This window comes from Octopus sinensis, linkage group LG10, assembly GCF_006345805.1.
Source record: "Octopus sinensis linkage group LG10, ASM634580v1, whole genome shotgun sequence".
Classification (NCBI taxonomy): domain Eukaryota; kingdom Metazoa; phylum Mollusca; class Cephalopoda; order Octopoda; family Octopodidae; genus Octopus; species Octopus sinensis.
In genome coordinates this window covers 11,754,789-11,772,187 of record NC_043006.1, presented here as the reverse complement: position 1 = coordinate 11,772,187, position 17,399 = coordinate 11,754,789, and the positions used below count along the sequence as shown (strand labels likewise).

General features: G+C 33.8%; 1 protein-coding gene across 4 annotated transcripts in view; it reads left to right on the top strand.

Annotated features, from left to right (window-relative positions):
- Positions 1-17,399, top strand: part of LOC115216506 (potassium voltage-gated channel subfamily H member 7-like) — a 263,445-nt gene that overhangs the window by 186,930 nt on the left and 59,116 nt on the right. For all 4 annotated transcript variants that reach the window (XM_036506283.1, XM_029785942.2, XM_036506282.1 and 1 more), the window contains exon 4: positions 17,137-17,236. In XM_036506283.1, the coding sequence (XP_036362176.1) occupies positions 17,137-17,236 (100 nt within the window). The remainder of the gene's footprint in view (positions 1-17,136; positions 17,237-17,399) is intronic.

Sequence of the window (17,399 nt, the reverse complement as noted above, 5' to 3'; positions counted from 1 at the left end):
AACGGGAGATAACGCTGGTTTTATTTCATGAATCCCTCTTGACTCCGGCACAATAAATGCAATCTTAATTGTAAAACGAACGGGAATGTTAACAATATACTTTTGCCTCTGCTGGTAGTATTAGGCAATGATACTAAAACAGTATTATTGTCATTCATAATATATTTACTGCAAATATGCAAATAAGAAATTTGTGTGTTAATTTTTCCTTGCTATAATAAATATTTTCATTTTGAAAATTAGTTTTCATATCATTAGTAGCTATTCATTATGAAATTTGAATAAAATAAAATAATTATCATTTTACTAATGTAACAATACCTTATATTATTCAAAGTGGAACAAAATATAATCACCACATTGCCTGTCGTATGACGGATAATATTCTCGTACTTTGATAATTGTTAATTGTACATATCAGACCTACCGCAAATCTGGATTTTCTTATATTTGGTACATTCTATTCTCTGTTATGCAAAACCACTTTTAGGAACCTTTTTCCATCTCTAGCATTCAGTCGTTATTCACCTTTAACCAGTTATTCTTATTTAACCGCAGATCATATTAGGAGCATCTTCGTTTATAATTTAATGATTACTTCCTCTCTCTAAAGAAGTAGTTGCATGATTCGAAAAAGATTTGTAGCCATTTCTAACGCGTCGAGCGAACAACGTAGGGCTTCTTCCGAAATACCGTACCTAAATCATTTCTTCTCGCTTCTACTTCACATTTTTAAGCTTAGATAGATAGATGAGCGTGTAATATGTTCATATTCACTTGAATGCGCCGAGATCTTTCGCTGTGGAAATAGTGGTTTTACACGTATTATCTATGAGGAGAATTTTCTTCCCAAACTATTTCGCAGCGAAAGTTCTCCCAACGTTCAAATATACATGGACGTGTTAAATGTCACAGAGCATAAAATATATTTTATTCTATGCTGCTTGTGTCACGTTGTTTAATATATGTGTATGTGTGTGTGTATATGTATCTATGTATCTATGTGTATATCCATACACATGTATGTCTGAATGGAGGCGCAATGGCCCAATGGTTAGGGCAGCGGACTCGCGGTCGTAGGATCGTGGTTTCGATCCCCAGACCGGGCGTTGTGAGTGTTTATTGAGCGAAAACACCTAAAGCTCCACGAGGCTCCGGCAGGGAATGGTGGTGATCCCTGTTGTACTCTTTCACCACAACTTTCTCTCACTCTTACTTCCTGTTTCTGTTGTACCTGTATTTCAAAGGGCCGGCCTTGTCACTCTCTGTGTCACGCTGAATATCCCCGAGAACTACGTTAAGGGTACACGTGTCTGTGGAGTGCTCAGCCACTTACACGTTAATTTCACGAGCAGGCTGTTCCGTTGGTCGGATCAACCGGAACCCTCATCGTCGTAACCGACGGAGTGCTTCCAAAAAAAAAATGTCTGAATGAATTGTCCTGAACCTATGACGTACATCACGAAGCGAAAAGCGGTTTCTCCCAAAGGAACAGATATTTACTTAGACGAGGACGTTATAACTTCAAAAATGTCATTGAAAAGGCAACGTGAAGCGTGACTGTTCCTCGACCTGTTACGAAAGGCAATCAACTCTCCCTACATTGCTTTATATGACGAAGAGGAGCTCTCGATACTAAGTTTCGAAAATTCTTAACGAGAGATGAACATCTTTGCAACGAATGCTCTCGTAAGTTTTCTCCAACAGAACTGGTCCGGGAGTAAGAAAAAAAGCAGCGGTAACATAAATGTAATTTAAAGAAGATGGATAAACCTTAATAAGAAGAATAGCACACAGATCTGTACAGATTAATTCTTGGTTTAACAACTAAAAATTAATCAAATTGAATGGAAAGGTATTTTTTTATAAATATATAACATTTGTTGAAATTTCAAACATAAAACATTAGTGATCGCATTAATCAAATTATATCAAGAAAGTCTAATTTTCAAACGACACTTTCAATTTTATTTGAAAACATCAAACATATTTTTCTTTTCATTTGTAAGATATTCCATTATTGCAGTTTGGGTTTTGTCGCAATAGTGCGTGCGTATGCCTGTATGTATGTATGTATGTATGTATGTATGTATGTATGTATGTATGTATGTATGTATGTATGTATGTGTGTGTGTGTGTATGTATGTATGTGTGTATATGTGTATATCTACGTGTGTATGTAAGTGTGTATGTATATACACGCACACACACTCATACTTCTTCATACAGACACACAAATGAATATATTAATACGTGATTAGATAGATAGATAGATAGATACAACATACACAGATATACATTCGTACATACATAAGTAAATGCATAATTGAATGTATACATATATACATGCATGTATGTGCATAATATGTATAATTTATATATAAAAATATATATATAATCTATAATATATCTATATGAAGGTATGTTTGTGTGTATATGTATATGTGTGTGTATGAATATATATGTGCGTATGTACGCATGTATGTATGTACGTATATATAGACATTAATATACATATATACATATGTATACACCCATATACATCCACATATGAAAATTAACATATTAAAGTCCATGTAAATTAAATTATATGTTACTGTATGTGTGTTTGTATGTATACAGAGAGAGAGAGAGAGAGAGAGAGGGAGAGAGATTTGCCAACATTGCAAGTTATACACATATGTTTTTCCTATCATATGCATATATGCGTGTGTACATATGTGTATAGATATGTATATATATATAAATATATATATACGCATAAATAATTATTAATATGAATACACATACACACACACACACACACACACATATATATGTTTCCCTTGCCCCCTTTCTTTTCTCTCTTTTCCATCACGTGACTGCTGGTCAAATCAGCCTTTTGGCCTCCGACCATTGCCGTGAGAACATCGCTGTCTTTGTCTGCCGAAAAGGCAAGGCATTTTTTCCAAATACGCCAGCTAAACTTGTTGTACTGTTTATTAGTCGTAAGACACCCGCTGTTTTCGTCCTGTTTTTACCAATATTTTTTTTTTGTATTTCATTATTGTTTTTTGTATTTTATATTCATGTGGCATCGTCCGTTTTTCTGTCCCTGTTTCGTATACATTCGATCCTTCTTCCAAGAAATCTAATGCTCGTAGCTTAGTTTTTCCTTGGGGCTGGCCGGATCGGATCGATCTCAATATTAATCAGCCGAAATTGCTATGATGATCCGGTTCTTGACTGAAGATTGAAGGCTTCGAAAGTCCCGTCTATGTTTTTTGTATCGTCTTCTAAATGTTTTACGTTCTTGTCCCAGTTTGTATTTTTCTACATATAATATATATATATATACATATTTACTCTTTTATTCTTTACTCTTTTACTTGTTTCAGTCATTTGACTGCGGCCATGCTGGAGCACCACCTTTAGTCGAGCAAATCGACCCCGGGAGTTATTCTTTGTAAGCCCAGTACTTATTCTATCGGTCTCTTTTGCCGAACCGCTAAGTGACGGGGACGTAAACACACCAGCATCGGTTGTCAAGCAATGCTAGTGGGACAAACACAGACACACAAACACACACACACATATATATATATATATACATATATATACGACAGGCTTCTTTCAGTTTCCGTACCAAATCCACTCACAAGGCATTGGTCGGCCCGGGGCAATAGCAGAAGACAATTGCCAAGATCCACGCAGTGGGACTGAACCCGGAACCATGTGGTTGGTTAGCAAGCTACTTACCACACAGCCACTCCTGCGCCTATATATATAAATATATCCTTAAACGCTTGAAATAGTGCTGAATCTTTTTCCCATGTCTTATCACATGATTTACCATGTATGTTCTTTTTCTGTCAATGGTTTCTATGCTCTTTTTCGATTTCTATATATATATATATAATATATAATATATATATATATATATCTATATATTCTTTTATTCCTTTACACGTATATTATATATACTCTTTAAAAAAAAATATATATATGCTCCTTTATACCTTTACTTGTTTTAGTCATTTGACTGCGGTCATGCTGGTGCACCGCCTTAAAGGGTTTTAGTCGAAGAAATTGATCCCAGGACTTATTCTTTGTAAGCCTAGTACATATTTTATAGGTTCTTTTGCTGAACTGTTTAGTTACGAGATTAGCACACCAGCATCGATTGTCAAGTGATGGTGGGGGGGGGGCATACACATTCATACACACACATGAATGTATACATAGATATATACGACGGGCTTCGTTCAGTTTCCGTCTACTAACTGCACTCGCAATGCTTTGGGTGACCCGAGGCTATAGTAGAAGACACTTGCCCAAGGTGCCATACAGTGGGACTGAAGTGAGCTTCTCACCACACAGTCACGCCTGCACATATATAATATATATATATATATGATGAATTGTAAGCATTTTATATTTTTTATTTCGCTCAAGTACATTATTTTTGATTTTGCCTAGTACACTGTAGTAGGGGCAGTTGGGCACCGTCTATGAGAAACACGGCACTATGACGCAATTCGCTCTGCCAGAAATTTGGAAACGACATTCTGTACTGACTGGTATTCGCGCTAGGAGCTCCAATACGAATATTTCAGAATGTTTGGATGTCAGTCTGAGGAGAGTGCAATCTGAGGACATGCACCGAGAGTGATAAAAATCAAACATCAGGTCAACATCATGGTGTTTGGAGTGATTACTAATAACGGTGACGTTATCCCTCTATTCATCTTTCTACACAGCCTCAACACGGTGGCCTACATAACAAGCCTGGAGGAGGTAGTGCTGCTCTGGGTGAAGATGGTGGCTGCTGGAAGATCCTACTTCTGGCAACAGGAGACTTTACCATACCGCACAAGCAGGAGAACCCAGGTACGGCTGTCAGACAATTTTCTGCGACCACACCAACCCTAACATCTGGCCATCTAACTCCCCAGACACCAACTCCCTTGATTACTATGTGTGGTGCGCAGTTGAGCGAAAGACCAACATAACTCTTTATAACAACAAAGACGAACTGAAGGCAAGGATTATGGCAACATTCATCAACTTAAACAACGATACCGTCCTGAAAACTTGCAGGATATTCTAAGTTCGTCTGCAGGCCGTGGTTGAAACCAATGGCGATTTTATAGAATGAATTTACTCTCAAGATATTTTTATGCTATTTTGGTAATTATACCTGCAAAAGTGAGATGTCAGTGTTATTTTGATTTTTGCGAAAATATAGACGACAGTTTTTCATGCACCCTGTATATATATATATATATATATATATATATATTATATATATTATATATATATATATGGTATTATATATATGTATATATATATTATATATATGTATATTATATATGTTATATATATATGTATGTATATGTATTATATATGTGTATATATATATATATATATGTATGTATATGTATGTATATATGATATTTGTGTGTATATATATGTATATATGTATATATGTGTGTGTATATATATATACGTATATATATTTATATGTGTATGTATATATATATATGTACGTATATATATTTATATGTGTATATATATATGCATATATGTATATATATATATATACATGTATATGCATGTATATAAACATGCATATATATATATATATGCATATACATATGTATATATATTCATATATATCTATGCACCCATGTATGTATCTATTTATATATATGCATATAAATATAAAATCAAAAGGAATGAAACAAGCAGTGTATGTCAGATGAATATGAACGTCTAGTTACTTTTGTTGAAATGAACTTCACTACACTTTTATTACTCAGTTTCCTTGTTAAAACTTAGATTTGGCGAGACATCTGACAAATATCAATAAATGAGTCACCATTATCTTGCATATCACATTTTCTTTTCAGTTTGTTTCATGCTTCAGAGCTGTTTCAACAGTCAATAACAAAGGAGTCACGCTAGCACAAAAGACTAGCAGGAACCTCTTCTGTTATTGAATATTTGCGTCTCTGTTGTCGTTTTATTGATTATAAATATTTGCTCTGAATCTACTGTGTTAAAAGAAATTTGATTCCTCTAATTCCACCGATTCCCTTCTTGAATTAGATCCATTGGCATCTTCAGAATTCCATCTATTTTTATATTAATCCCTACTTTGTAATTGCAATACGACTTACAGAGATTTCTTCACGTTCGCCTTTCACGTGATTTTCTCATACATACAATATATATATATATATATATACATATTCATATATATGCATATATATATGTATATATATATATACATATATATATAGAGAGAGAGAGATACATATATATGTTGATATATATATATATATATATATATACATTATTCATATATATGCATATATATATATATATACATATTCATATATATGCATATATATATATATATATAAATATATACATATTCATATATATGCATATATATATATATATATGTACATATATATATAAATAGATACATATATATGTTGAGATGTATATATATGTATATGTATATATGTCATTATTCGAATGCTTTTCACCACATCACGTACATTATACGTTTGTACTTCTGCGCTTTCTGATTCTTAGACTCGGTTACAGAGAATGTAGTTATTATCCAGCTGCTGTACACAGATATTGTGTTGCAGTATTATGCAAACACATGCACATAAAAATCACATACATCCATATTAAGATATGTAAATTTGTTTCCTCTTACAGGCAATTATAAACATATGAAACTTTGTCAGCATTATTCAAATACACTGAAGGAGAAAATAGGCACAATCAAATGAACATATCCTCACGTTACGTTCATGTACACACACACACTCACTCACTCTCTCTCTCTCGCTCGCTCTCTCCCTTTCTATCTTCTTCTTTCTTCCTCTCTCCCACCCTCTCCCTGTCTTTCTCTCTCTCCCTTTCCCTTACTCCGTCTCAGACACACATGCATATACATATATATTTATAAATATACTCACACTACACGCACACATGTATACATATATATATATATATAATAATAATAATAATAATAATAATAATAATAATATTAGGGAGTAAATCCCAACTTACAGGAAAAAATTAGATTTAGGATTAAATCAAATTTCACAGTATAAGTATAAATATAAATTATATTAGAGGTAAAACCACTATTAGGCAAATCAAAAATTTATAAATTTAAAATTAAAAAAATATTAAAAAATTATAAAAATTTATAAATATAAATTAAAAATTATAAATTTAAATAATTAATTTTTTTTATATTTTATATACTTTGTAAATTATATTAATTATATTTATTTTTATGTTTTGGTTTATGTTTTTCATTGTTTGATTTGCCTAATAGTGGTTTTATCTCAATGTTAATATATATATATATATATGTGTGTGTGTGTGTGTGCGTGCGTGTGTGTGTGCGTGTGTGTGTGTGTGTGTGTGTGTACGTGGGGGTACCCAAAAGAAACCATAATTATGCAATATTGTTTCATTCACTTCGTTTTATATGTTTACGCTTTTATCGCCTCTTCAGAGTATTCTCCATTTGAAGCAGAGCATAAGTCAAGAGGCGCGTTTTCAGCTTTTCGAAGCAGTGCTGAAACTCTTGCGAATTGGTTCCTTTTGATGCCTCCATCGTCTTTTTTTTTTCATCTCTTCTACATCTTCAAATTGCGTAGCACCAGCTTTTGTCACCAGTGATGACCTTCGAAAAAAGATCCGGATCAACTTCCAACTATTCTTTCAGTAAAAACGACCACGCATTTCAGTTGTGAAGCCTTTGGATGTTTCCGTCTCTTATGAGAGGTCATGCTGGAGCAGCCGCCTGTACACAAAGAAATCTGTACCCAAAGCTATCTTTGTATAGCCTAGTAATATTCTATTCGGTCTCTTTTGTCACCGAAACACAGGAGAAAGCTACGGGGACAAAAATTACAGCAAAAAAACCATTAGGGATTAAAGGCAAAGTCGACCTTCGGGGGGAATTGGAACTCCAAAAGTATAGCGGCACACGAAATTACCGCCACTAAGCATTTCGCCCGTGCTAACGTTTCTGCCAAACTCGCAGCCTCAGAAGAAAAATATTAATATATTAGCACAAGGCAGAAGATTTTAGACAAATACATCTTCGGCGGAGAATTGCAACCTCTGAATTTGTAGCCGTAGAAGGCCGTAACATTTTTTTTTTTTTTTTTTTTTTTGTTATTTTTTTGCCGCCCCAAACCCCCCTTTGTTGATAGGTTCCTAATAATGAAATTAACACTATAATGATAATAAAAGATCGCCGGGTATCGTTTAATGGAGAAAAACATGGGCTGCTTGATAACGCTTCTTGATTGCTCTGAATAAATATCCATTAGCACCGATTAAATAACAACGAATCAGATTGAACACAAAGTAATGAAAATTGTTAATGATAAAGCAGAGTATGTAATACATTTGATTTGTTACTGAACTGATATCGATTTTTTAACTCATATCAGTAATGCATTGCAAAAGTTTGTACTGGTCAGCTACCGGCCACCACGTAACATAGGATAAACTGACAACAATAGCACGTCGATTCCGTCTTCATACACGCACGCACAGAAAAATACGAGACACACAATACAAATAAAGCCATATTATTCTGTCTAAGGTTAGAAAGGGAATGTACACATTGAAGTTGATGCATAAAAAGTACGATAACAAAGCGTCCAAATCGCTGCATTTCCAGAAGTAAACAAACCGGCCATTGACAAAAATGGTGATAATCTAAATAAAAGGCTTTGAATTTACTACAGAACTCCGTGAAATATAATAGAAATGGACGTGGAAGTATACATTTCTGTGCTATACGAATAATTTATTCTAACACTTAACCCCTAAAATCAGTGCGATAACGTTTTCGATGGTAGGTGCCTTGTAAATGAATTTGAAAGATGAAGACATGATTTAAGCATATACAAACACACGAAATAGCAGCTAGACAGAGTACAAAGATTATGCACTTTCAGTGCAATACAAAGCATGTAACCAAAGCACAAAATCCACGTTTTGAAGGTGCATATAGCTGCACTTTATTGTGCGGTAGCAAAACATAATATTTTTCTTTTTAATTGCGCTTTTAGGCGCCGAATCAGGGACTAACTAAAGCTTTGCACTTGCAAATTTACATATTACTTTTAAATTTTGGTGCAAGACCAGTAATTTTCGGAGGAGTGGGTAAATTGATTATTTCGACCACGGTGCGCTTACTGGCACTTATTTCAACGATCTCAAATGAATGTATGCCATTATGCGGCAAAATACATGGCATTGGTTAACAGAAAGCGAACTCTTCTGCAGCAAGACAAGGCAAGACGTCAAACCGCTCGAAGGATCTGGAATAAACTCCAGCATCTTCAGAGAATCGAATTGTTGCTACACCCAGCATATAGTTCTGACCTAGCTCCCTCGGCTTATGATTTGTTGCAATAGATGGCCCATCATTTTCTGCGCTTGTAACGCTTAATCAACCAAGAAAAGATGGCAGCCTCAGTGAAGGAGCTCATCGGCTCGAAGGATATGAACTGGTTTCGGCGCAGGATCAAAGAACTAGCAGAAAGATAGCTTCAAACAGTACATTTTCAGGAATAAAGCAAATTAGTTACCAAAATATTGCAAAACGTTTTGACTCACAATACAAGTGAAGCAACTTCTGCTCAAGAATGGCTTGTGGTTTTTTTTCTTTTATTTGTTTCAGTCATTTGACTGCGGTCATGCTGGAGCACCGCCTTTAGTCGAACAAATCGACCACAGGACTTATTCTTTGTAAGCCTAGTACTTATTCTATCGGTCTCTCTTGCCGAACCGCTAAGTGACGGGGACGTAAAGACACTAGCATCGGTTGTCAAGCGATGTTGGGGGCGACAAACACAGACATACAAACCCATACATACATACACACTCACACACACACACACACACACACACACATATATATATATATATATATATATATATATATATACACACACACGACAGGCTCCTTTCAGTTTACGTCTACCAAATCCACTTACAAGGCTTTGGTCGGACCGAGGCTATAGCAGATATGCAGTGGGACTGAACCCAGAGCCATGTGGTTGGTAAGCAAGCTACTTACCCCACAGCCACTCCTGACTAAATATATATATAAATATATAAATATATATATATATATATATATATATATATATACAGCATAAATCGTTTTCAATTGTCGATACACATCTAAATGCCATTTGGGAACTAAAAGTAGAAATTTGTACTAATGTAATACTGTTACTATAGTATTATTGTGTTATGTGTTGTATGTGTATTATTCTAAGTTGTTAATTGGTAGAATTGTTATTCCATCGGATAGGATTCCTGTATTTGTTTCACCTCTTTTCATATTGACTTCAAATATTGCCGACGTCAACTTTGCTTCCTATCATTTCGGATCCGAAAAATAAACTTCAGAATGATGGAATTCCTGGAATTGTTAGTCTTGAGTTATACTCGGACATCAATATCAGTAGCGACACTGTTGCCAAGTTATATCGGCCTTATTTTCTGTGGTCAACATCGGTAGAACAGGAGGAGATATTTTGGCATGGGCAAATCTTCCATAGATAAAGCCTTGTCTAGGCCTCCAAATTAGAGTGGAATTTTCTAGCTGCGCATCTATAATCTCACGCGACCATGGGTACGCATCGTTTCCGTAGCCTCTTATTTTATAATCATTAATACTTTATTACCACTAATTATTTATTACCTCTGATTCCGTTGTTATCGTTGGTGTATAGTCCTCATTCAACCTTACAGAGCACGCGCAAGGTCAAAGATAAATCAGTCTTCAAATTTCCTTTTTATTTATATATGAATACCTATGCTGTTTCCGCCCGTTTTTAGAGGAGCATTCAGTGAGTTGATGAATATTTGGCTGATATTTTTAACAGATCACGAAGCACGTAGATATTCCCTTGTTAGAATAAATTTATTAAGCGTTGTTGTTCCTGCAGCTTGGCTCCGTTGTGGTTTCTTTGTATATATATACAATTATAGTAAGTTAAATTGTATTCAACTGCACTTGCAATCAAAATCGTATGTTATAGCTATCATATCTACGCGTCAAGAGCGCGCCTGTATGTCAAAATGGTGTGTAGGAAAATATCTGTTCGTCGGGCGCCATTTTCCTCAATCTCTCCATCGTCTTATTCAACATATTTGAACAAATTCATTACACATTGTTCCCCAATGATTTCTTTTACCATTAACGATCAACAACTTCCAACACTGTTCCTGTTAACTTAACTCTCCCTTGGATATTTGATACAGTTTCTAGCCACAAGTTAATTATATGCAAAATTCATACAAAATATACTTTTCTTTGTCATTATGTGTTGACCCAAAAGCAAGATTATAATGAATGTGAATAATTTGTTTTCTTAATATACCAACTCTAAAATAATTTCTTCTGAATGATTAATTATATTTGCTGACCATTTGTATTGAAATAATGCTCACATGTTTTATTAAATTTGAAAGGAATCTTTGTATATACATACATACATACATACATACATACATACATACATACATATATATATATATATATATATATATATATATATATATATATATATATACTACATATTGTTCCTGTTTGAATACAAAATCGATCAATCTATCTTCGAATGGCGACAGAAGTTCTACTGGGAGGAGGAATCAAAAACGCTGGTAACATAATCAATATGTGTGTGTGTGTGTGTGCGTGCGAGTGTGTGTGTGTGTGTGTGTATGTGTGTGTGTGTATGTGTGTGTATGTGTGTGTGTGTGGAATAAAATAAAATGAAATAAACCTATTCGTAAAAGATGGAACAAAATTACAAAAAAATGAATGGACGGGAAAGAGGGTAAATATTGAAAGTATCAACGAATAATAGGTGTAATTCTATGATCCATTATTGGTGAAGGATTAATTCGATTGTAAGAACTGACCTGAAATGGATTAGCTGTAAAATTGTATTTCTAAAGCATATGGTCGAGGTACTATAGAGGAACTTGCTCAACAGCAAATAACAACGTATTAGGAACTATGATCAGTTTATAGAGAAGTAATTGGCTGAATATTTGAAGGAGGAGCGAGAGAATAAAATGAAGAGGAGTATGGTTTATATGGGCAAAGATAGTAAATCACAGCAATGTTAATAAACTGTAATCGTGATGACAGCAGTAAAAGTACTGGTGTTTCTATTCCTTTATATGATGGTGTTTAGAGAGCTTGATGGTGGCGGATGAAGTAGGAATGAAGACGGGGAAAACATTAAATTACTAAGAAAGATATGAAACAAAAATAAGAACTAATTGTAAGCAATGAAATAAAAAACGATATTTACAAGTGTAAAAACAAAGGGAGAAAAACTGATAAATTCAATTTAAAACACTTATTCACAGAGTATTAGTTCATGAAAATAAAAAAAAGCAAATAGAAAACTTCAAGAACATTTCTTCACAGTCCATCATTTTTAACAAGGCATTTCCATCATGCTCCAACAATAATAACATTGTCCAAGAGATTTGATGATTGAGAAAAAAATTGTTTAATTGTTGGTATTATCTCTCGGATTAAGTGAAAATCACGCCCAGTTCGATTTTATTTCTCAATCTGTTTGCTTTGGTAGTTTTTATAGCATCAAGCAATAAGTTGTCTCGTTGTTATTTGATACTTTCTTCATTCCGCACGTTGTTGAAGAACAAATCTGATTTAGCAAATATAAATGTGTTCTGAAGAAATTCACACCAATCTCAGATGATGGAAGCATGAATTACGTGAAAACTAGTCTTGATTATCGAACGCAAACCAATATTAGCAACGTTATTAACCTTGCACAGCATCTCCAGCATCCTCCAACTCGACGCCATCTTCAACTCTCTCTCTCCGTCTCTTTATCTCTCCTTCTCTCTCTCTCTTCTTCCTAATTTTCCTTCTCTTATTCCCTTTCACCGGTTTATTTCCTTTCCCCATCATCATCCTCATCCTCATCATCATCATCATCATCATCATCATCCTCATCATCGTCCTCATCATCATCATCATCATCACCATCATCATCATCACCAACATCATCATCACCATCATCATCATCATCACCATCATCATCGCCATCATCACCATCATCATCACCATCATCATCACCATCATCATCACCATCATCATCATCATCACCATCATCATCATCATCACCATCATCATCGCCATCATCACCATCATCATCATCATCATCATCATCACCATCATCATCATCATCACCATCATCATCGCCATCATCACCATCATCATCACCATCATCATCACCATCATCATCATCATCACCATCATCATCGCCATCATCACCATCATCATCACCATCATCATCACCATCATCATCATCATCACCATCATCATCATCATCACCATCATCATCGCCATCATCACCATCATCATCATCATCATCATCATCATCATCATCAATAACATCATCGTCGTCGTCGTCGCCACCATCATCATCAGCAGCATCATTATGAGCACCATTAGCATCTAGATACTGCCTTTCGCATATCTTTAGAGAAAATATCTATCGGTTTCAGGCCTTATCTGAAGCTGTTGTAACACGAACAATTCCCCCCTCTTTCATTCTCTTTCCCACTCTCCTCATTCCTCTCCCTCTCTTTCCCTCTTTCCCATTGTTTATATATATAACCATATATATATATATATATATATATATATATTATATATAACAAAGTGGAGTTGTGGGGTACCGCACATATATATAATATATATATATAAACATAAATATAATTCATACATACACACATATACACACACACGCACCCACTCACATCCACGCACAACAACCACAATATTTATATATATATATATATATGACCTGAATCACAGCAATGTGATATATTATATATATATATATATATATATATATATATATAATATATATATATATATATATGCATATGTATGTATGTATGCATGTATATTCATACATAAACACAACATTACCCCAACTGATACGATATGCTAGTAAAATAGTTCCTGTGAAGTATTAACGTCTCTTTTTGATTAAATCATTTCGAGGTCACTATAAGGTCTTTGAATTACTGCCTCTTTTGAACGTGATATTTCCACGAGATGCCAATTTTATATATAAAAAAAAATCATTTAACTCTAATCTCTATTTACTCAACGGTTCTCTCCCCTCCACAACGTGCTATACTGTCTTTTTGCTTATTGTACGTGGAATACAACAGTCGAACCCCAATCAATACACCAGTTACTCAGTGCTTTGTTAATTGCAGTATACACATCCAGTGTAGGAAAAATGTTTTTTTTTTTCTGTAAAGGAATATGGCTTCGACCCTCAGTTATAAAGCATTTAACTTTGCAAACTTTCAGGCGCAGGAGTGGCCGTGTGGTAAGTAGCTTGCTTAACAACCGCATGGTTCAGGGTTCATTCCCACTGCGTGACACCTTGCGCAAGTGTCTTCTACTATAGCCTCGGGCCGACCAAAGCCTTGAGAGTGGATTTGGTAGACGGAAACTGAAAGAAGCCCGTCGTATATATGTATATATGCGTGTGTGCGTGTGTGTGTGTGTGTGTGTGTGTGTGTGTGTGTGTGTTTGTGTTTGTACCCCCAACCTGCCTTGACAACTGATGCTGGTGTGTTTACTTTCCCGTAACTTAACGGTTCGGCAAAAGAAACTGATAGAATAAGTAATATAAAGAAGTGCGAAATGAACTGATGTTATTATTACAATATATAGTGTATACACACACACACACAAACATATATCCGCATATATATATATATATGCATATATATATATATATATATATATATATATATAGGTTAATTTGTATTGATAAGGTCTAATAAGAGCGAAATAACGTTATCTGCAGCTACTATGACACCCAAAATGAGAACAAAGTGAATTTTAAGTTAATATTATTTGATATGTTCCCTCACTCATAAGAAAAAAAACTCGCATAATAATAAAGCAAAGACAAAAAAGTTTATTAGCTTTAAGCAGTTTTCTTCCCTTAAAAGAACTTTCTTCCCACTCACTTCTTTTTCTTATCAAACTCTATCTCTCTTTTTCTTACTATGGAAGCTACATAGATCGGTAGCCACTACATACATTTTTTTCTCTACTTGTTTCTTTCCGTGTTCCTTTCTGTGGAAGAGCTTAGGCTCCAAACGTAAAAGACTTTTTCAATTCCTGAACCTTATACTAATACATCTGTTTGTTTTCTACACTACCTGTCTTCGTCTTTTGTTTTTTTTTTTTCGTGAATTCTGCCCCTATATATATATATATATATATATCAACATATATATGTATATATGTGTACGTGTGTGTATGTATGTACACGTGAGAAATTATATATATATACATGTGTGTGTATGCTATAAATAGACTACAACTACCTGAAAATTACCTTTTGTCGCGAAATATGATATTTATCAATTGTTATTAGATTTATAAATAACTTACTGATAGTTACTCGTTGATAAAAATAATATATCGAATAGGGGTAATTTTTAAAAGATTATTCTGCATTCACAAAAATTAATGTCTAGGAATAAAAGCATATGGAATCACCTTTGCGCTCTTGTCGTTTATATTCGGAAATATGACATTTGTTCGAACGCAAGACTTACCAGTCTAAGATAGAGCACATTTTTAAAATGGTATTAAAAGGCTAGAGGTCCAATTTATTTCCGAGGTCAAAGCTAGAGGCCCAATTTATTTCCAAGAGTCCACCAACCATACATAAGATCATCCAATTCAATGAGATTACAAAACAATTTAGCAATAGAAGCATTCAACTGTTCTTTATCTCTTCTTCTATATTTTTTTTCTTCTCATTGCTAATTGTTGTTTTAGTTTAATTTATTCTTTCATAAGATGGCTATTACATACCTCCCTCTTTAAACTGATTAAGTCAGTATGCAAAATAAAGTCAAGCGAGGACTTCCTTTCCCCAAATCCCAAACCATATTCCAATCCCCATATGCTGACCCTGCGACCAAGCCGATAACAGTGCTACATTTTCTATACGCTAATTGAAAGAGCAATGACCAAAAGTTTGGATTCTTCACATTTCGCAGCATACCAGCCTATCAAAACTCTTCTGGACCTCTGTTATCATGTTCATAATTAGAATTGCAAAATTATTGTTATTGGTCTCTGAAGTTCAGATCTTGTAGCATTTCACGAAATTTATATCATTAACTTTTAACGCCAGACGGCCCTGTGATAAAATAGGCTCCTTGCATGATAATTCTCAGGCATCATAAATCCAGTATTACATCTTGTTTAAACAATATTGTGAAATATGAAGAACAATTATCTGCTACTTCTGGCATATCGAGCGATCACAACATGGTTGTTAAATTTTCTCTTGCAATACTATTAAAGTTCTTAATTGCTTACATGAATTATTAAACTAAGGGGAATTTTATCTCAAAGATGAGCCACTGAGATCATATTATTCACAATATTTTCAAAATTTAATTAATGAAATAAAATATTAGTCGAGCTCCTCATTGTGAATAGAATGTTCTAAATTACATGCTTCTTGAAATATCGCACCATTTTAAAGCATAAAATGTATTTTACCACCAGCAATTACTGCAAATATTTGCGTTTCACTCTTCTTCAATATGTACATATATAATATATATATATATATTATATATATATATATATATATATATATATATAATATATATATGAATATATATATCATTGTATGAATGAATGAATATATATATATATTATATATATATATAATATATATATATATATTATATATATATATATATATATATACATATATATATGAATATATATATGATTGTATGAATGAATGAATATATATTATATATATATATATGTATGTAAGTATGTATGTATTATGTATGTATGTATATTAATCATGTATTTTTAACAGATGAAAACAGAGCCAAGAGGACAGTTTTTCATGATTTCTATGTGATGACATTTATGCAATTTCTCTTTCCGCCAGAATTTGATTGCTTTTTACTTTACTGTAACCAAGCAATCATTTTTTTTTTATGTTCTTTCTGTTGTAGGTTTTAAAAGGCTTCCCTGAATGTTTACAAGCGGATATTTGCCTGCACTTGAACAGAAATCTTCTCAATAATGCAGCGGCCTTTAAAAACGCCAGCGAAGGTAACACAAATGTTTTGATATCATTTCAGACATCATAAACACGAAACAAAATCATTTCGTATTTCTCATATTAGAAATTTCCTGTTTGCTTTAGACAAAGATTTCAATTTTAATATATTAGTATAACTATTGGTTTAAAACAGACAAAAACTAATTATTATTA